The 21999-nt window shown below is 39.9% G+C and overlaps 1 protein-coding gene across 2 annotated transcripts; it reads left to right on the top strand.

The window, feature by feature from the left end:
• The first annotated feature begins 15818 nt into the window (after nt 1-15818).
• Nucleotides 15819-21674, top strand: gstz1 (glutathione S-transferase zeta 1). Of its 2 annotated transcripts, XM_080837882.1 has the most exons (9): nt 15819-15949; nt 16048-16099; nt 17943-18010; nt 18121-18201; nt 18908-19033; nt 19316-19391; nt 20690-20742; nt 21107-21156; nt 21406-21674. In XM_080837882.1, the coding sequence occupies exons 1-9, from the start codon at nt 15932-15934 to the stop codon at nt 21530-21532; spliced, it is 651 nt and encodes a 216-aa protein (XP_080694008.1). In that variant the 5' UTR covers nt 15819-15931; the 3' UTR covers nt 21533-21674. The 2 variants fall into 2 exon arrangements, with proteins under 2 accessions (XP_080694008.1, XP_080694009.1); XM_080837883.1 differs by lacking the exon at nt 15819-15949 and having other exon boundaries at nt 16068-16146.
• The last annotated feature ends 325 nt before the right edge of the window (nt 21675-21999 follow it).

The raw sequence follows: 21999 nt of genomic DNA, 5'->3' as shown, positions 1-21999 counted from the left end.
ACTTGATCTTAGCCAAAAGGCCGAGAAGCGATAACCCACAACTGCACCTGGCGCGGGGGGGCGTTCTGGGCCACGAGAGGCTCAGCCGTGGGGGCCCTGGAAAGGGGCTACTTACTGGGGAGACTCCAGAGTAACAGGGATCAACCAGCCAGAGTAACAGAGATCAACTAGGCAGAGGAACAGAGATCAACCAGGAGAGATCAACTAGAAGAGATCAACTAGCCAGAGGAGAACAGGGCAGACTACAAACTTGACTTTAGACAGGTAGGTGATGCTCCGCCGAAGCAGAGCTTCCAAAAATACCGTAAACTCGGGGGTGTTCCCCTCCACGGAAATCTTTAGTAAAAGGCGAAAGATTTGTACGAGTTGAAGAGAAACCCGAGCGTGCCTTCCACGCCGCCTCTGGCCCGGGGGCTCGTAAGGCGCCGGGCGCGGCCCTCACGGTGTGTCTGTCTGTCGCAGGCACTGGAACTGCGTAGACGTGGCTTCTGGACACTCAACTAGCAAACGAGCAAACACACACACACACACACAATCAATCAGTCAGTCAGTCAATCAATCTATCAATCAGTTGCAATCTTGTTTTTGAAAAAAAAAAAAAAAAAAAAACAGGATTTATGTATGGATTTATGTCTTTCATTATTTATTTATTTATTAGAAAGGAGGGGAAACTCACTAGAGGACTGCAGACTGGACACAGACGTGGAAAAGTTCTCGGCTACTGCTCCTGGAAGACAGAGCGCTCCTTGGGCAGCAGCAGCAGCAGCAGCAGCTGCACTGCATCATGGGTAATCATCCTGTTTTTAGACAAAGAAAGGAGTGCACCGTTCCCAGTGGCACTGCAATACCGGGTCGATGCGTGGAGCGGACGGAGCAAGCCCCTCTTCCGACTCCCTGTTCAAAAAATCCATTTAATATATAGTCCTCGGGTAGAGGACGTATCAGATATTAAACTGATAAGAACAGATACTACACTTGATCTTAGCCAAAAGGCCGAGAAGCGATAACCCACAACTGCACCTGGCGCGGGGGGGCGTTCTGGGCCACGAGAGGCTCAGCCGTGGGGGCCCTGGAAAGGGGCTACTTACTGGGGAGACTCCAGAGTAACAGGGATCAACCAGCCAGAGTAACAGAGATCAACTAGGCAGAGGAACAGAGATCAACCAGGAGAGATCAACTAGAAGAGATCAACTAGCCAGAGGAGAACAGGGCAGACTACAAACTTGACTTTAGACAGGTAGGTGATGCTCCGCCGAAGCAGAGCTTCCAAAAATACCGTAAACTCGGGGGTGTTCCCCTCCACGGAAATCTTTAGTAAAAGGCGAAAGATTTGTACGAGTTGAAGAGAAACCCGAGCGTGCCTTCCACGCCGCCTCTGGCCCGGGGGCTCGTAAGGCGCCGGGCGCGGCCCTCACGGTGTGTCTGTCTGTCGCAGGCACTGGAACTGCGTAGACGTGGCTTCTGGACACTCAACTAGCAAACGAGCAAACACACACACACACACACAATCAATCAGTCAGTCAGTCAATCAATCTATCAATCAGTTGCAATCTTGTTTTTGAAAAAAAAAAAAAAAAAAAAACAGGATTTATGTATGGATTTATGTCTTTCATTATTTATTTATTTATTAGAAAGGAGGGGAAACTCACTAGAGGACTGCAGACTGGACACAGACGTGGAAAAGTTCTCGGCTACTGCTCCTGGAAGACAGAGCGCTCCTTGGGCAGCAGCAGCAGCAGCAGCAGCTGCACTGCATCATGGGTAATCATCCTGTTTTTAGACAAAGAAAGGAGTGCACCGTTCCCAGTGGCACTGCAATACCGGGTCGATGCGTGGAGCGGACGGAGCAAGCCCCTCTTCCGACTCCCTGTTCAAAAAATCCATTTAATATATAGTCCTCGGGTAGAGGACGTATCAGATATTAAACTGATAAGAACAGATACTACACTTGATCTTAGCCAAAAGGCCGAGAAGCGATAACCCACAACTGCACCTGGCGCGGGGGGGCGTTCTGGGCCACGAGAGGCTCAGCCGTGGGGGCCCTGGAAAGGGGCTACTTACTGGGGAGACTCCAGAGTAACAGGGATCAACCAGCCAGAGTAACAGAGATCAACTAGGCAGAGGAACAGAGATCAACCAGGAGAGATCAACTAGAAGAGATCAACTAGCCAGAGGAGAACAGGGCAGACTACAAACTTGACTTTAGACAGGTAGGTGATGCTCCGCCGAAGCAGAGCTTCCAAAAATACCGTAAACTCGGGGGTGTTCCCCTCCACGGAAATCTTTAGTAAAAGGCGAAAGATTTGTACGAGTTGAAGAGAAACCCGAGCGTGCCTTCCACGCCGCCTCTGGCCCGGGGGCTCGTAAGGCGCCGGGCGCGGCCCTCACGGTGTGTCTGTCTGTCGCAGGCACTGGAACTGCGTAGACGTGGCTTCTGGACACTCAACTAGCAAACGAGCAAACACACACACACACACACAATCAATCAGTCAGTCAGTCAATCAATCTATCAATCAGTTGCAATCTTGTTTTTGAAAAAAAAAAAAAAAAAAAAAAAAAAAAAAAAGAGTAAAATGGCGGGAAAACTCACAGTGGCCGAAAAGGACTGACTGGGAAGTTATTTTGAAAAAAATTATTACATTTAATTTTAGTACATATTTATTAGTTCAGTTCATTGATTGAATTGATCTGTACACATTATTTTTTAATTTATACACAAATAAATGTATTTTTTCACAAAATGTAACTTTTTCACGTCGTTTTAGTTTTGAAACAGGGGTGTGTTTGTTAGTGTCCAAAAGTCCATGTTTGTGTTTAAAGTCAGTGTGTGGATAAACAATACAAACCAATAAATAAGGCAGGAGGATGTGAAGATGGCGGCCAGTTATTCTGTTTAGACTTGGTATTTAGTGGCCACTGGAGAGTTGGCAGCCATTCTATCATTATCAATTGGACAATGAGAACAAAATATAACTGCAAATGTTCAAGAAGGATCAAAGTTATGGTGAAATAGTACCTCTCTTAACCTGCAACACTATTTACAATTAGTTTTTTCACTTTGTCTCACATATTATTGAATACTTTTCAGTCCTATAGTTTGTGTTATAATATTTTAGTTTAATATGTATGTTGTCAACACTGCATCATCCTGTAATTTCCAAGAGGCATTTCCCCATTCTATCATCATCAATTGGATACATTCAATGTATACATTTAGAGGTAAACTAAATGTATCCTAACATACCCTAACATGAGCACAAAGCATAAGAATAATACTCTCTAGTCCTAACATATTTGTATTTCCTTACCCCTGGCATTTTAAAGGAGAAATACTATACATACATACATACATATACTATACATATAATCAATAGAAATGCCACTGTGTTATTTCTCAACCGAAGATAGTCTCACTAGGAGAGAGAGAGAGGAAGAAAGAGAGTGGGTAGAGTGTGGCTGTCCATATGCGTAGATGAGGAGTAGTAGTGGTGGTGAGGAGCGATGTTTCCACTTCCATCAGCAATTGGATCGTGCTATAAGGGAGAGAGAATATTTTTCAACTTTCATGGATAACTCCCAGAGTACGAAATACTATCACTATCATTAAAGAGCACAAAGCATAAGAATCATACTCTCAAGAGTGCTCACATATTTTAATTTTCTAACCCCTGGCATTTTAAAGGATAAATACTATATATATCAATAGTATTTCTATTGATTATATGTAATCAATAGAAATACTATACATATAATCAATAGAAATGCCACGGTGTTATTTCTCAACCGAATCCAGGCAGTGAGTGAGAGTGAACAGGTCAGTGAGATTACCAGCAGCCACAGTAGCAGGTCTGAGAGGAGTGGTGTCGTGTGTGTGCGTGCGTGTGCGTGTGCGTGTGCGTGTGTGAGCAGTCAGATGCAGTGAGATTCCCAGCAGCCACAGCAGCAGGGCCAGCGTCACTCTTCCTAGACCACACACACAGGAAACAAGCAGATTCTTTAGAGGTGCATTTTCACACTATAAATATACATAATATTATATATAACTATAAATATTAAAAAATGGCATTTGAAATGAATATGTAATTTGTATTCAATTCAATTCCATTTATATAGTGCCAAAACAAGATAGGAGGTGGAGGGAGGGAGGGAGGGTTGTGTGGCAGAAGGGGAACAACAACAGTATGCACTTAGTATATATATTATGCTTATATATTAGTATATATAGGGTTATATTAGTATATATATATTAAACTTATATATTAGTGTATATATTATGAAAATCTACTAACATCTACTAACATCATATGGTGGCATCCTCATCATTATTTATTCAGGGAGGATTGACTCAGGGAGGATTGACTGAGCACAGGGCTCTTTTGCAGCAATGCCCTGATCGAGGGTACATAATACAGATGAACAATAAATAAACAAACCATAACAAAACAAAAGACAAAATACATTTTACAACTCAGAAATTAGGTATAAAAAAAAGTTAAAAAAACTAAATAAAAACAGAGAATCAGAGGAAGGCTTAGCATCTAAAAGGCTCTTCAATTGGTTGACAGACAAATCCTTGGTTAGTTTCAAATCCAGTTGAACAGTGTTCCATTTATGGGAAGCAGAGAACTTGAAAGCTATTCGACCTATATTAGTTATGGTAAGGGGGATTTGAGCTGCTCTGTAACCGTGTGATATGACAGATGGATTTACATTTTTTAAGTGACATAATAAGGCAGTTTATCACTAAGGCTTTATAAACAAATAAAATACAGTGTATTTCCCTCCTGTTTGCTAGAGGGGTCCAACCAACATTCTTGTATAAATTACAACAGTGGGTCCTGATAGCGTCTCCTGTGACAAAGCAAATAGCACTATGGTAAAGAGAGTCTCGGAGTTTTAAAGTAGAGGGTGCAGCATGCATGTAAACAGTGTCACCATAGTCTGACTGAATTATTGATTCGGCTTTTCAAAAGTAAAACCAGATCTAATTCTATAAAGAGAGCCCAGTTTAATTGAATCCTTCGTAGCTAGTTCAAAGACATGTGATTTAAATGACAGCCTATCATCTAGCCAGATACCTAGGTATTTATAGCAAGGAACTTGCTCAGTCCCAGGTTCATACATGCTGCATGCAAAAACAGATTAGTGGGTCTACACTGTGCTACTGTTACAGGGGCAAGTAACATGGTTTTAGCTGGCAATAATATATATATATATATAATTCTAGCATAGGCTATAGGGTAGAGTAAGTGTACGGAATCACAGTGGTGATGGGTGCATCTGGGCCGAGTGTATCTCCAGGTAGATCGGGTTGAGAGACTACAGCAGCGTCCCATAGCGAAGATAGTCGGACTAGGAGAGGAAGAAAGAGAGTGGGTAGAGTTTGGCTGCCCACATGCGTAGATGATGAGTGGTGGTGGTGAGGAGCAATGTTTCCACTTCCATCAGCAATTGGATCGTGCTATAAGGGAGAGAGAAAATTTTTCAACTTCTGTTTATTGGAATTTTTCAAAATACTACATAAATCCAAGCCCATGTGTACTCCCCCCACCCCAACCCAGCATCAATTTGACAGACACACAACCAAACATTAAAAAAAAAACTTAAGTGACATACCTCACCTGTTCTTGAAGGCACCTTTAACTGACATACCTCACCTGTTCTTGAAGGCACCTTTAACTGACATACTGTACCTCACCTGTTCTTGAAGACACCTTTTACAGACATACCTCACATACCTCACCTGTTAGCACCCTTCACTAACATACCTCACCTGTTAGCACCCTTTACTAACATACCTCACCTGTTAGCACCCTTTAGTAACATACCTCACCTGTTCTAGTCAGCACCTTTTTCGAAATACCGCACCTGTTCTAGTCAGCACCTTTACTGACATTCCTAACCTGTTCTAGTCAGCACCTTTACTGACATTCCTAACCTGTTAGCACCTTTACTGACATTCCTAACCTGTTAGCACCTTTACTGACATTCCTTACCTGTTAGCACCTTTACTGACATTCCTAACCTGTTAGCACCTTTACTGACATTCCTAACCTGTTAGCACCTTTATTGACATTCCTAACCTGTTAGCACCCTTTACTGACATTCCTAACCTGTTAGCAACTTTACTGACATTCCTAACCTGTTAGCACCCTTTACTGACATTCCTCACCTGTACTGCATCCAATGTTGGATCCCAGTGCAGAGGTTCCCTGAAGTGAGAAGCCAGGTGCAGTGATGTCAACAGCAGCAGAGGACTCTGGACCACACTAGAGTAAACAGTTAAAGTGCATGTCTTGTTAAAAAAATTAAAATCAACTTTCAGATGTGTAACAACTGATGTGTTCAATTTATGTGTCCAAAAAATAAAACACAAAGAAATGAAAGTAAATATATTTTAATATATAAATACATATATTATAATACATGAAACAAATATTACAAATTGGCTAAAGTTCCATTTCAGTTAAAGCTTAAACATTAATTTGGTACAAACTGCATCGATCTGTAGTTCCTCATTCATTGCATTCGAAAGTTTATGATAAGGCAAATACTGCCACCTTCTGGCAATATAACGCCACAACCAGGCATTTTAATGAGCAATAAAAAGGGCAAGGATCACCTGTGAATTAAGCAGAAATAAGTACCACAATGCAGTCCAATTCTTCAGAATGCCCATGGAGTACAAACTCTATGCTTTCATAGTATGAACATAGTTCAGAACAGAATGTTAACAACTGTATTGGTAAATATAAAAACGCGACAGGAAAATAAATACAACTGTGAGCCTAAATATCATACAAGCGAACACTTGTTTCAACAGAATCAGGACTCTGTTTTAAGCATACTTTATGATGTACTGTAGTTATGCCGACAAAGTTTTAATTCTACTTCACACTTTTATGCCTCATCTTATTCGGTGGTTCTTCTATGTGTTACCGTGTTAATTACGCACGAAGAACACCTACCGTCACCAACCGTCTACCTACCACCTACCTACCGTCTTCCAACAAAACGATGTATTAATTAATTTACAGTTAATTATGGAAGCGACTACATGGTTTCTAAACTGTTAAGACGCAAACTTAAATATATATATATATATATAGCCAATTGTGTACCCATTAAAAGTTTCAAAACTGACTGAAGTTAGCTAAATGGCATCTCATAGCTGTAACGTTATAGGTTCGTTCATTTTACCTTTCTTATGTTAGGAATTGGCTGACGTGAGTGAATGCTTTCCTTTATATTGCCAGAATTCCTATACTTAACCAAATCTTAATATGACAACTGTTTCCATCTTTGTTTGACAGGCTAGCAAACGCCAGTGTACTCATAGCTCACCTTGTTTTAGCACAAATGCTCCCATGCGATGCTAATATAACGTCTTTATGCTAAATTACCGCGCACAAATCACAGAAGATGCACAACTTATGAGACTGCAACGCTGAAATCATTTGCTGGTCCTATTTCTTATCTCTTCACACATTCTTCATAATCGACGTTTAACGTAACTCAAATGGCTTACTGTTAGATATACAAATATACCAGCCTTAGTCAAGGATGCAGCAATGCAGCAATGCAACTGCTAGAAATCAATACCAATTCCACCTGGAGTTGCACCATCCTAGCTAGGTTAGCAAACAATACTTTTATCCGGTTTCAGTCGTCTATTAAATTAAACATAAAATTAAAGCGTAACAAAATAGGAACAACTCTCCACACACGTATTTAGATTTTATTTTCATTTTAAAGTTGCATAACCAATTGCACTTACTTACCCCAAGAGGTGACGAAAGGCGGGTTCATCTCCATGCATGGTGGTGCGTCGGGACAAACTTGTAGCCCACTCCGGTTGCTAAGAAAACTATATATAGACTATATAACTAGATATTGGCAGAGGTGATTTTTGTATGTATCTTTACTTTAATCGAGTATTTATTTTCTGGCATATTTTTTTTTACTTCTAACACAGTTATCTGTACTTTCTACCCTTTACATTTTTTCAAAAGGCTCGTTACGCTTGGTTCCGGTTTTGTTTGAAAAGTTTCAAATGTGCGCCATCCAATACAGATCAATGGCGCCATCCACATATGCTTATTTCGAGCGTAATTGGATGAAGCATAGAGACCCATAACACTCATTGGTAGTTAGGCTATTCATCCTCTTTACGCATGACGCAAAACAAGAAAACAGAGGCAACTGAGCGACAAATGATACAATGCGCATCATCAACGGCAGTGTCAGAAAAAAAGCAGGAATTTCATCTGAACTCCACTTCCGGTGTTTAAAGAACAAGTTTGGCATTCATGAAAGTTTTCTCATCTGGGATTTGATCGAACTTCAGAAGAATTTCAGAACGCGAAATAGCGGTCAGTTAAATGCAATTCCTCAAAAAAACACAAGATGGCCCACGTAGCAGCTCTGTTATTTAAGGACTATCCCTGTGGATGGATATTTAGGAGCTTAATAATGCACTAAGAAGGTTAAGCAATCTACTCCAGGTCGGGATAACATCTGCTATGTCAGAAAAAAGAGGAAAATAATCTCTAGTCAAATAATTTAACAAGATGTGGAAGGAGGGTATTATGCCAAGGTGCTGGAAAGAGTCAGTGGTTATTCCCATAAAGAAGCCAGGAAAGGATCCCACACTACCTGATAGTTATAGACCAATAGCTGACCTCTGAAATGAGGAAAGTTATGGAAAGGATGGTCAATGATAAGCTAATCTACTATCTAGACACTAAAGGTCTGATTAATGTACAGTATATCAGAGTGGTTTCAGAAGGGGAAGGAGCACTATGGATCCTGTGTGATTCTATAATTTAGGGTACATTCCATGTCCACTAATGTTAATGATTATTATTCTATAAAATATCTTCAAGCCCAATACATTTTATACATTAACTTACTCCATGTAATAACATCATGCAATTTTTTTTTTTGCATTATATGCATGGTTTTGCTTAAAATGTGTCTTAAAGTGCTTAAATTCACTAATTCTGCCATGCCCGAATTCCAGTTAGGCAAGTTGATGTGTCAAAAATATTGAGTAAAAACCATTAAAATAAATAAAAACTTGTTATAATTAAGTTGAGAAGTCTAAATACTAAAGGAAATTATTATTTTTAAAAACTGACTTTATTATTTAAATACTTTAAATAAGTTATTTTTGTATGTCCACAAAAAGCCTGTAACTAAGTATATTTCCCACTGTAACTCAAAAATGGCTGCATCATGTGATGTAATTTTCCTCTGTGGCGGCAATTTTAAACCAAGACATCCGGTGGTAAATACATGATACAGGCAAGACCAGTTTACTGTACTAATACAGTACTGTTACTGTTACAGGGGTAGGGGACGTAGGGACAGAGAAACATTTCAGTGGTGGCAATAAATAAATGTATATTGTATATAAATGCTAGCATAGGGTATGGGGTACAGTATGTGTACGGCAATGCAGTGGCGGTGGGTGCAATTGGCCGAGGGTTTCTCCGATAGAGCAGGTGGAGAGACTACAGCAGCGTCCCATGGGGAGATAGTCTTGATTAGTAGGGAAAGAAAAGGAAGAAAGTGAGTGGGTAGAGTTCAGCTGTCCATGTGCGTAGATGAGGAGTGGTGAGGGTGAGGAGGAATGTTTCCACTTCCATCAGCAATTGGAACATGCTATAAGGGAGAGAGAACATTTATGTTAGTAGACATCAATTTCAGAAACAGATAGGGAGAAACATTTGGGTAGTAGATTTAACAGTAGGCAATATGGCTATTTTATCAGTGTTATTATAGGCATACGCAATATGATATGGAAGGAGAGAGAGAGAAAGAGAAAGGGAAAAGATATGTTTAGTAATGCTGGCAATTTGTCATTTAGTTTAGTAATGTACTTATGGAGGTATCAGTCGTAAACTTTAGGGTCGCAGGGTATACAGCAGTGCCCAATTGGCTGGTGACAGTAGCAACACGCGCCGTATGCTGTACCCGGGATCCGTAAAGGTCCTCCTACACGGTACAACATACGCTGTCTGTAGCCCAGTTTTGTTGATTAGGGGGGTATTGCATGTGTTTAGATATGTTTAGTTTTGCTGGCATTGAGCATTTTGTTTAGTTTGGTATATGTGGAGATTTTAGTCGTAAGCTTTGTTAGGGTTGCAGGGCATCAGTGCCCATTTGGTTGGTGACAGTCGCAACATGCGGCGTATGCTGTACCCGGGAACCGTAAAGGCCTTCCTACACGGTACAACATGCGCTGTCTGTAGCACATATTTTAATTTTGATTTTTATTAAAACAATATTTGTGTTCGGATATGTCAGGGTGGCTGGCACAGCAGGTGATGGGTTTGTTGACGGATTACTTTTGGCTATAGGATGCACTAAAGAGGAATGTCTTAGGAGGAGAGGGAGGAGAGGGAGAGGAGAGGGGCTCGGTAGCTAAAGGCTCTGCCTCCTATTGTGGTTTTTAATATTCTTGGAATTACCAGGAGGCCTGCACTCTGGGAACGGAGCAGCCTTGGAGGGCAATAGGGGACGACTAATTCCTTAAGGTAGTTTGGAGCCAGGTCGTTTAGGGCTTTATATGTTAGCAGGAGTACTTTGAAATCGATTCTACTTTTGACGGGGAGCCAATGCAAAGAGGCGAGTACCGGTGAGTTGGAGGCTCTTAATTGTGTTGATGCTGCATCCGGACAGGAGAGCATTACAATAATCGAGGCGGGAAGTAACAAATGTGTGGATTAGTTTTTCTGCATCTTGGAGGGATAGGACCTTTCTAATTTTGGCAATATTGCGTAAATGAAAAAATGATGTCTTTGAGATCTGTTTTATGTGTAAGTCAAGTAGAATGTCTTGGTTGATAGTTACACCAAGGTTTTTGATGTTAGTGTTGGGTGTTGGGAATAGAGGTCGACCGATATGGTTTTTCTATAACCGATGCCGATGCCGATACTTAAAGGTCAGGGTTAACCGATAGCCGATATGGGCTGCCGATTTTTTTTTTGCCGATTTTTAGGGCCGATATCTAAAAGTTTTCCCATTAATTTGCATGCTAAAGCGTCACACTAATAATAAGTAGATGCAGACAATTTTTACAATTTTTACTCCCCTACTAGTATCTTAAGTCTGAAGTCCGTGCCCCCGTACACACACACACACAGCCTAATACTTACAAACATCCATAATCTAGGAATCCAGAGAACCCCCACCCCCCCTTTTTTAATGTATTATTTATTATTTTTGTTATGATTATTTTTGTTATTCTTTTCTTCAATGTATATACATATATGTATGTGTACAGACTATGATTTGTCTTTATTTTAGGGTTGCTGTCTGGGCCGTGGGAGGGGGGAAGGGAGAATTCTTTGTAAAACTTGAATCCGTCACATTTTATGTTTTCATGTGTTGTTACTTTAAAAAAAAAAAAAAAAAAATATTTTTTATAAAAATCGGCCGATGCCGATAGATTAAAAAATGACACATATCGGCCCGATACATCGGCCGACCGATATATCGGTCGACCTCTAGTTGGGAAGCCATTGAGTGTGGGTAGAAGGGTAGATAGTGAAGTTCTCAGTTGATCGGGGCCTACAAGCATAACCTCAGTTTTATCAGAGTTGAGGAGCAGGAAGTTGTTAGCCATCCAAGATTTTACATCATGGAGGCAAGCTTCTATCTTGGGTAAATGTAAAATTTCATCAGGTTTCATGGATAGGTATAGAGTTGGGTGTCATCAGCGTAGCAATGGAAGTTAATGCCATGTTTCTTTATGAATCTCCTCTAAATTTCAGAGTTTTTGATCATAATAATGAAATGATAGGTGAAATTCTAACATGAAAGAGTTTAAGAAAATGGCATGTGGTCTTGTAGCCTGTGTCTACCATTTTAGTTACTGGATGAAATATGGAAAATTGTCAACTAACTGACCCGTCAACTAAGTTACACCTAGGTACCTTAGTTGGCGGGTCACTTAGTTGACAATTTCCATATTTCTGAATGTCATCAGACATAATCACCTAATAATTGTCATTAAGAGTCTACATATCTTTCAACACACATGATAAACCTGGTTTAACTTTCTCACTGAACAGATATTTAAGTATTCTTTCATTTTTTTGGTGAAACTGGTGTAACCTAGTTGACAGCATAATTTAAGTTAAAATATATAAAAACAGTTCATGTTTAAGCTTTTGCAGCCAACAGATATGTGTCACTGACAGGTTTAACTAACTCAGGGCTTTGTTTGTTTATTTGAGGAAGAATCAGGTCCATACACTTTTTTGTCACCATGAAATGTACCCTAAATTATAGAATCACCATGTCTGGGGCTGTGGTTTGATGACAAGCTTCTGTGGGCAGATCATATTGATAAGGTGGTGGGAAAATGTAAAAAGGTACCTTTAATGTGATGAGGTGTTTGATTGGGGGGCAAACAGGACTGCATTAAGAGCAATTTACACAGAATTAATATGGTCTGAGATTGACTATGGGTGTTTTATGCTGCACCGAGCCATTTGATGAAACTTGATGTAGTCCAGTACTAAGCCCTGAGAGTGTGTTGTGGTCAGTGGTCAGTTTACGATACAGAGCTTATCCTGCGTTTGTGTATAAATTACAATATCAAGTCTCTAGCTTTAGAGACTTTCCACAGGCCTTCAAAGATTCTGCAACAGAACGTAGAGTAAAATGTCCGAGCTAATTCAACGGAATTCAAATCTTTCTTAATTAGGTCATTTAACTTGGGAAGATAAGACAAAAACTGAGAACTAGATGAAATATTGTTTGAAAAGACAGAAAAGAGTTAACATACATCACTTGTAGCAGCCACAGATTCTTTCTTTCAACAATACAAAGTAAACAAGACCACGTCTTCAATCGCATCTACTGTCCACAAGGTGGCAGTGTTTATCTAGCTACAATACTAAATCTACTACATTTAAGCATAGCATTTCTAGAAGAAGGCAGAACACTCTCCCTTACGCTCCTTTGTAACTTGCCTTGCAGTGTTGAGCACTCGGCATGTTCAAATTATTGTCCTCACCGCCTTCTTCACTATGCATTTAACATTCTCCTTGCAAAGTGCTAATTATTATTTTTTGTATATGTATTGTATGTATCTTTAAAGAAGAAGATTCAATGTTTCTGGGGATGTTTTATGACACTAGGACAAAAACTCGCGGAGCTCCAAAGGCATATTGACAACAATAACAAACTCGTTTTATTTTCTTACACATTTAGCTCGGTATCAAGTTACTTACTGTCTGAAAAAACGTGTATACTTGACTGCTGGTCCAGTTTTCTCTGCTTTTAAGGTAACCTCAAATCCTCCATTACTCTACCTTACTTTCTTTGCGCTCAACTGACTGACGAAAAAGTGTTAGGTATCCATGCCAGCGCAGAAGGACGTGAGGTGGTTTCAAACAAAATCACACAAGTACAATTAGGAGGGGGGATTCACACACTTGTGTTTTTCTTAACAAACGGAAATACATTGAAAATAAATAAGACATGACAAGAGACCGGGTTCATAAAAGGAGAACATATGTTTTACATATTTTCTGCTGTATATTGGGGGGGGGGGACGGGACAGGTTGGTATTTTCTCAGTATTGGGGGGGACACGACACCCCCCCCCTCAAAGAATGCGTGGTAATGCTGTGGCCGTTGCCGTGCACTAGAAACTTCTTGGAGCCATAGATGAGAGATAGGTAAGTAGTGAGGACCAGTGGCAGGAGTCCATACGGAGGAGGTGGCTGACTGATGAAACAAAGGGACGACTGCTACTACACCCCACACCCCATGCACTAAATATAAATACTGCTCTATACTTACAGAAAAAAACATGTCATGCACAGTAAAAAATAGCAAAACACTCATCAGGCAAGCGAAAAGAGACTGATCTAAATAGCCAAAAAGTGTGAAGTTATTCACTTGAGTTTTTCTAAAAGTAGAACAATTAGAATCAGCAAGCAAGAAAACATAGATCACATAGATCATAGAAAACATATATCAAACATAGAACACAAGATCATTCAAATCCAACAAGAACATGCATTTCTATGAGCAAAACCAGATGCATTCAGTGTCCATCTTGAAAAATGGCCGCCACCTTGGATTTTTGAATAGCACATCAGGCAGAAGTTTCCAAAGGGCCAGGCAAATGTCACAGATCCAAAAAACAGCTTTGGGTAAAGAAAAACCAGCCAGGAACCAGGGTCGGGGTAAAACCTGGACTGGAGCAAATATCAAAGTTCAAAGTACTTTATTTGTCATTGCCACGAAGACAACGAGACAGTAGAGGCAGCAACAGACTTCTTACACAGCTAAATAATAATAAATAACAATTAATAAATAGATTCATAAATATCATACATAAAATAATAATAATAATAAAAAATATGGGACAGACATTAAACAATACAGGACACCATAACACATGGACTAGGGAGTGGAGGTACCGGGCCGGACTGTGACAGATGCGAATGGTTACGGGTGATAATAAATTCAAAATAAAAAGATTGTTAACAAATCCCAAAGCTTGAGTCCGAGTCAAGTCTCAAGACAAGTTACTTCAAATACAATTGAATTCAATTTGTTTTATATAGCGCCAATACAAATACATTGTTAGAAGACCCCCTAAATCTCTTAGTTTATGATGTTCCCTACTAGAAATCCCAGGAAAGCTGTCTAAGAACAGCCTACTCAATAACTTCTGCAGAACAGTAAACATCCTCTATCCAGGCCCAGACCTTTGCAGTGTGGGTATGAATACTGGAATGGTGTATGCAGGGGTGTAGTGGTCCCTGGAGAAGTGGGTATACTCTAAAAAAAAAAATAAGCAGCCCATACAGCACAGGATAAACGCCCTGTTTTGAGAAGTGGGTATACGCAATGCTGACTGAAAAATAAGTGGGTATACTCCGTATACCTGCGTATACCCTGGACTACTACCACTGGGTGTATGTGGCTGGCTGCTGTGGCAAGCTAGAACTAGGGATGCATCATCCAGCAGGGAGTGGTGGCTCTCCTCCTAGTGGAGGGGCCCCAGACATAAGGGGTTCATAACCCTAACCCCAGACATAAGGGGTTCATAACCCTAACCCCAGGCATAAGGGGTTCATAACCCGAACCCCAGACATAAGGGGTTCATAACCCTAACCCCAGGCATAAGGGGTTCATAACCCGAACCCTAGGCATAAGGGGTTCATAACCCTAACCCTAGGCATAAGGGGTTCATAACCCTAACCCTAGGCATAAGGGGTTCATAACCCTAACCCTAGGCATAAGGGGTTCATAACCCTAACCCTAGGCATAAGGGGTTCATAACCCTAACCCTAGGCATAAGGGGTTCATAACCCTAACCCTAGGCATAAGGGGTTCATTAGTACTGACTGGATCCGGTTTGGGGGTGGTGAGAGAAGTTCTTCAAGTCCACTGCCACCCTCTTGACTTATATGGTGCTGAGGATCTGCTGGAATATTCCTCATTTATACATAGGCTACATTCTGCTGTGGCTTCTTAAAATACTGCTAGCTACTCTTTATTAAGATGTATTATATTTATCTAAAGTTGTTTTAGATAAACATGTTTTACTGTTAATTTTTCACTTTTCACCCACATTTCACGTCTTAGTACTTTTTACACGGTCCCTAAAATGTAGCGTCTTGAATGTGGAACATAATATCTAATTTCACATCTGTAAATTAATACATCTCCCAATCTGCAGGCTCTCTGAGTTTCAAATACACATTTTACTCTAAAGCCTATAGTTAGTAAGTGTATGTATGCAAGCGTTATACATCCTATAGGCCGACACTACCTTCGGATGAATATGCAAAGTCATGATATCCACGAGAGGAGGATTCCGGCGATCTCTTCCGATTGGCTGAGGACTTGGCGAGTTCAACACCGTGTGCTGAAAACAATCATCTCCATCTCTACAAATGGCAAACACTGCTAAGGTTATTATATTTCACGTATTATCAAACTTTAACCAAACGAATGTTTATCATGTGAAATAATCAATAACAATGGTGCATAACGTTGTTTTGTCTTTAAGCCCGTTCTTCATGGATACTTCAGAAGCTCTTGCTCTTGGCGAGTTCGCATCGGTAAGTTGCAATTTTGGACACAGAAGTAATTTGGAAACCACTGTTAAGTAAGTCGTTGGCGTTGGGGGACTAGTTACCTTAGCACTAAAAACTTTCTCGCTTGTTTTGCCTTTATCTGGTGAAGCTGTGCATGCATGGTCGCAGATTCGTCGATCTAGTTTAAGTTACATTTGACGCTCAATTTTGATGTTCATTAACTGCATTCCAGCATTAAATGATCATGCTCCTATTGATGATTGCCAAAAGGCTGGAGAATATACTACAAGGTCCCATTCTCCTGACAAACTGAAATTCATTCAATTTATTACCAATTGAGGTTGTTCAATGAAAAAAATATTAATTACATTTTACAGTTTTTTACGATTGCTAAAACCCATTGGCTGAACAGTTCTCTGAATGAAGTTCTCAGTTGCCTGAACTAACTAATTGTGCAGTCTGTTGTCAATACCGTAAACTATTTCTCACGGTAAAACACAATTTGCAGATCTCACTTAAACTTTTCAGCAAAACTCTAAACACATTCTCAGTCTCAAAACACATTCTGCACTCCAATGCACATGCCATCCATACTGGTAAACACAAGTGCCAACAATCCAATACAAATAGAGAACACATGTCATTGATTAAACACAACCACTCAAAATGTATTTAACTTGTATCAAATTATGTGACACAACCAGTATAAGCCAGTTTAGAGAGCAAACAGGTTGTTGAAGGTGGGAAGGAGAAAGTCTGAGTGCATTGTAGGCTGTACAGTATAATGTACAATAAACAAGTTGTATGGCCCTGAACATTGTGCTTTCTATTTGGTACAGTAACAGTACTGACTGCTCAATATATTTTGACTGGTTGCAGGTTCATATAACGTAACAAAGAACAAGAGTGAGTTGTGAGTAGTGAGATGCAGTGTACAGTACTATGGGTACAAGGAGGAGAAAGAACCAACACAAATTAGAGCAAAGCAGAGTAGTAATTTCTGATACATTTTTATAGCTTCTATGAGAGAACATGTTTTCATTCATCAAAAGACAATGACAGAAAAATATGAAATTTCCTCCCTGACAACCATATGTTTTGAACAATGTGTTTTCTATTTTTTGGTGTATTGTTTACTGACTGCTTGAAAGTGTATATCATTTTGATCACTTTTTTTATGATTTGAGAGCAGTGTTTGATTTTGAGCACAGGTAAAACTGTTTAAAGGCGAAAGTTTCATTTTGCAAGAAGATTCAGAGGTTTTGTAAATAGTGCTTGAAGATGAGGTTTTGTTTATAGAGTTTAGAGAAAATGGGTGACTGTTTCAAGAAATGTGTTTTAGCAATCGTAAAAAACTGTAAGCACAAGTTACTGTCCATGATCGTCCTAATACGTTTTTGAACAAATTGCACTCTATAACTGTTCAAATGCATTATTATTATTATTATTATTATTATGCACAGAAACATATTCTGGCATATTAGGCTTACTACTTACTTCAAAATATTCTAAATGTCTCAATATCTCCATTTACACGCACGTGAGTCTCTTCGACTGAGTTATCTACTGTCATCTACTTCCAGATGGCAGGATCTACTTCATTTCTCTTTGCAGCATTACAGCCAGAGCCTCAATCAAACCATTGAATTGCCTTAGACAAAGCTGTTCCCAAACTTTTTAAGTTTGAGACCCTAAAGAGAAATTTGTGATTTATGTATTATGCCCCAATTGTTTGTATTATGTCTGTAAAAAACTGCATCGCTGAGGGTGTTTCTGATTAACTTTGTTTCTGAATATAAAAATGTATTTGAACTGTTCTCCTTAAATGACTAGCAAAATCCATGAGTGTGTTTTACTGTGTCCTCAGCTTTCGCTCTTAAAGGAATCGATTATGACCAGGTCAATGTAAACCTCGTAAAAGATGGAGGCCAACAGGTAATGTGCCAGTTAGTATGACCCTGAGCTTCAGTACTGTAACACCACGAAATGTACCAGGCCAATGCATACAGGTATGGTAATTGCATGTTACTCTATTGTTATTTCAGGTAACAGATCAATACAAAAGACTAAACCCCATGCAACAAGTACCTGCTGTGACCATTGATGACATGACATTGTCTCAGTCGGTAAGCTGCTCTCATAAATGACCGCTGTTCTAATGTGACCTGACAAATGGCCGCTGTTCTATTGTGACCTCATAAATGACCACTGTTCTATTGTGACCTCATAAATGACAGCTGTTCTATTGTGACCTCATAAATGACCGCTGTTCTATTGTGACCTCATAAATGACAGCTGTTCTATTGTGACCTCATAAATGACAGCTGTTCTATTGTGACCTCATAAATGACAGCTGTTCTATTGTGACCTCATAAATGACCGCTGTTCTATTGTGACCTCATAAATGACAGCTGTTCTATTGTGACCTCTGCTATTGATTCTTCCTTTTCATGATATTGATAAGATTGATTTGACCTCCCTCTCAAAATAACTGTAACCTGGTACTGCCTTTAAAGTTTCTGGGCATTTCCCATTCAAAAGTCTATAGCAATGAAACAAGAATTTCCTAGATATACCCAATCTGGTTCATGAAGAGCTACGTATGCAAAGACGTTGAGAAAACGTTTTGTTTATTGGATAAATGGTCATATTTTTATATTCCAAACCATTATTGTCAATATGTTCTTCAAATGCAGGAATGGTAGACAACAGTACTAACTGTACTAAATACTGGGTTTTACCTTGGAAGGTGACATATAAACAGCGTCCTATAAGCTGTCATTATTAGTCCATGCATCCTGAACAGTGGCTGGATATTGGATTGTCCCGTAGTTGGCGATCATCCAGTATGTTGAGGAGACACGCCCTGGACCTCGTCTCCTGCCCTCCGACGCCAAACAGCGTGCCCAGGTGCGCATGATCTGTGACATCATCGCTTCTGGAATTCAGCCATTGCAGGTAAGATCTGTGACATCATTGCTTCTGGAATTCAGCCATTGCAGGTAAGATCAGGGGGAAACAAAACTTACAGCAGTTGCCAAATGATGTCTCTATGTATTGCTCTATGTCAAGACAAAATCATTTTAATTTTAAAAATAAATAATTCTGATGATGTGTAGATTACATTGTCAGGTGTTTGGTTGTCATTATCAACATCATCCTCCAAATCGATGTATTGTATGATAAAAAAGATGATAAAAGACCAACTGTTTTAGCTCTCGATTGATATTTCTGTTGTAGAACCTTTATGTGATCAAAAAGATCGGTGCAGAGAAGGAGTCATGGGCCAACCATTTCATTCAGCGAGGGTTTGAAGGTGTGTCAAAAACTCAAAATTATGTGTTTTTATGTATTCTTTCAGTATTATTTATACGAATGAGATAAAACCTTAAAATATGTACTTGTCTATAAGTCAATTGTTAGAATATGTTTCAGCTTGATTTGACATTTGGATCGATCATATTCGAATGTACTAATATACAACACAATAGTGCACGATAGTTACATTCAGAAATATTTTAGAGAACCAAATTTGCAAACTCATAGCCTGTATGATTAAATCAGTTAGTCTAACTGCATACTTCTATATCTCTTTGCAAACTCATAGCCTGTATGATTAAATCAGTTAGTCTAACTGCATACTTCTATATCTCTTTGCAAACTCATAGCGTGTATGATTAAATCAGTTAGTCTAACTGCATACTTCTATATCTCTTTGCAAACTCATAGCGTGTATGATTAAATCAGTTAGTCTAACTGCATACTTCTATATCTCCTGTAAGTAGTGAACTATACATGCACTCCTTTCATTAATGCTGTCATTTGCCTTCTACACATGCATCAGTAAAATGAAGCCATCTATCTATAAATCCAGAAATCTCTGTGTGTCTGTCTATCTGTCTGTCTGTCAGTCAGTCTGTCTAGGGCGTATCTCCCTGACGTTAGTTACGTTAGTTATGAGATTTCGCATGTAGCTTACGCATGTCATGAACCTGTGCATCCTTGATTTTGAAGATTTCATATTTGTATTTTATCGTTTGCCGTAGGCACTATGGGTAGTGTAGTAATTCAGAGAAAGAAGGGCGGACCCGCGCGACGTCATAGAACAGTCGTCGTCATGTCTTGCTATTACACTACCCAACAGCTACACCTACGTCTGCTAACACTACAGAATGCATAACTCCTACGGGCACTGCACTAGTGTAATATAATGCACATGTTCCCATGGTCCCTCTGCTTCCTCCACATGTTCCCATGGTCCCTCTGCTTCCTCCACATGTTCCCATGGTCCCTCTGCTTCCTCCACATGTTCCCATGGTCCCTCTGCTTCCTCCACATGGTCCCTCTGCTTCCTCCACATGTTCCCATGGTCCCTCTGCTTCCTCCACATGTTCCCATGGTCCCTCTGCTTCCTCCACATGGTCCCTCTGCTTCCTCCACATGTTCCCATGGTCCCTCTGCTTCCTCCACATGGTCCCTCTGCTTCCTCCACATGTTCCCATGGTCCCTCTGCTTCCTCCACATGTTCCCATGGTCCCTCTGCTTCCTCCACATGTTCCCATGGTCCCTCTGCTTCCTCCACATGGTCCCATGGTCTCTCTGCTTCCTCCACAGCCCTGGAGCCAGTCCTCAAACAGACGGCAGGAGTGTATTGTGTTGGGGAGGAGGTAATAATAATAATAATAATAATAATAATACATTTTATTTAAAGAGCCTTTCATGACACCCAAGGTCACTTCACAAACAGGTTGTTAGAATTACAGTCATCACATAGAAATAAATAAAAATAAGAAAAATAAAAGTCAGTCAGTCAATCCATGAGCTATCTTGAAGAAATTAGTTTTAAGTCTGCTTTTAAAGTCAGTAATTGAGTCACAGTGTCTGATGTAGTCTGGCAGTGAATTCCACAACTTGTAAGTGTGGAGCTCCATGTCAAAACTAGTCTGACTGGAAGACATTTAATGAACAACTGAAATGTACAACACACCCAAAATGGCCTTCCAGACCTAACCCTAACCTTAACCCTTCTAGATATCCATGGCAGACATCTGTCTTGTGCCCCAGGTCTACAATGCTGAAAGGTAACACCAAGCAATCACATTTGTAATGCAACAGACCAGTCTTCAATCATTTTAAAATCACTGAACTATCTGTCATGAGTCAGTCAGACCAGTCTTCAATCATTTTGAAAATCACTGAACTATCTGTCAGGAGTCAGATAAGTGTTCAATCATTTTAAAATCACTGAACTATCTGTCATGACTCATGAGTCAGACCCGTCTTCAATCATTTTAAAATCACTGAACTAACAGGCATCCTCCATCTAACAGGTTCAAGGTGGACATTGGCCAGTTCCCGACTATCAAAAGGCTAAATCAAACACTCTTAAATATTGAGGCCTTCAAAGTCAGCCATCCTTCATGTCAACCAGACACACCTGCTGCCGTGCAGGCATAAACTAACAGAGCCTTGGTCTACATTCCTGACTAAATAAATAGTATGATGTGGCTCTAATCTCCTTTCAAGGTTTAATTCATTAAAATGCTTTAATACAAATACTTAAGTCTATGTCAGTATTTTAGGGTCACAGTGTGTCCATCATATTAAAGCACAATCATGTAACATTAATAACATTAATGGTCGTATTCTTGATTCAGCTTATTTTTTTTAAATGTATTTACATTGTGCCAGACCTGAAGGCGAAACAGTCGTGCAGCACACACAATGGCATCAATGAACAGGAATGCACAAAGGTACACCTAAATGAAGACCAACACTTACTAAGAAAGTATTAACATTTTACAGGAAGTTCAAGTTATAAGTGAAAGAAGATTACCATGCCAGTATGGTCAGTATTATTTGTATAAAATAGGTGACAGTTGCTGGGACTCTAATGGGAGGAGCAGACACATGAGTGACAGCAA

Source organism: Sprattus sprattus, assembly GCF_963457725.1.
Source record: "Sprattus sprattus genome assembly, chromosome: 4".
In the NCBI taxonomy this organism is placed as follows: domain Eukaryota; kingdom Metazoa; phylum Chordata; class Actinopteri; order Clupeiformes; family Clupeidae; genus Sprattus; species Sprattus sprattus.
The sequence above is the reverse complement of the archived record's forward strand: the minus strand, read 5'-3'. Positions and strand labels throughout refer to the sequence as shown.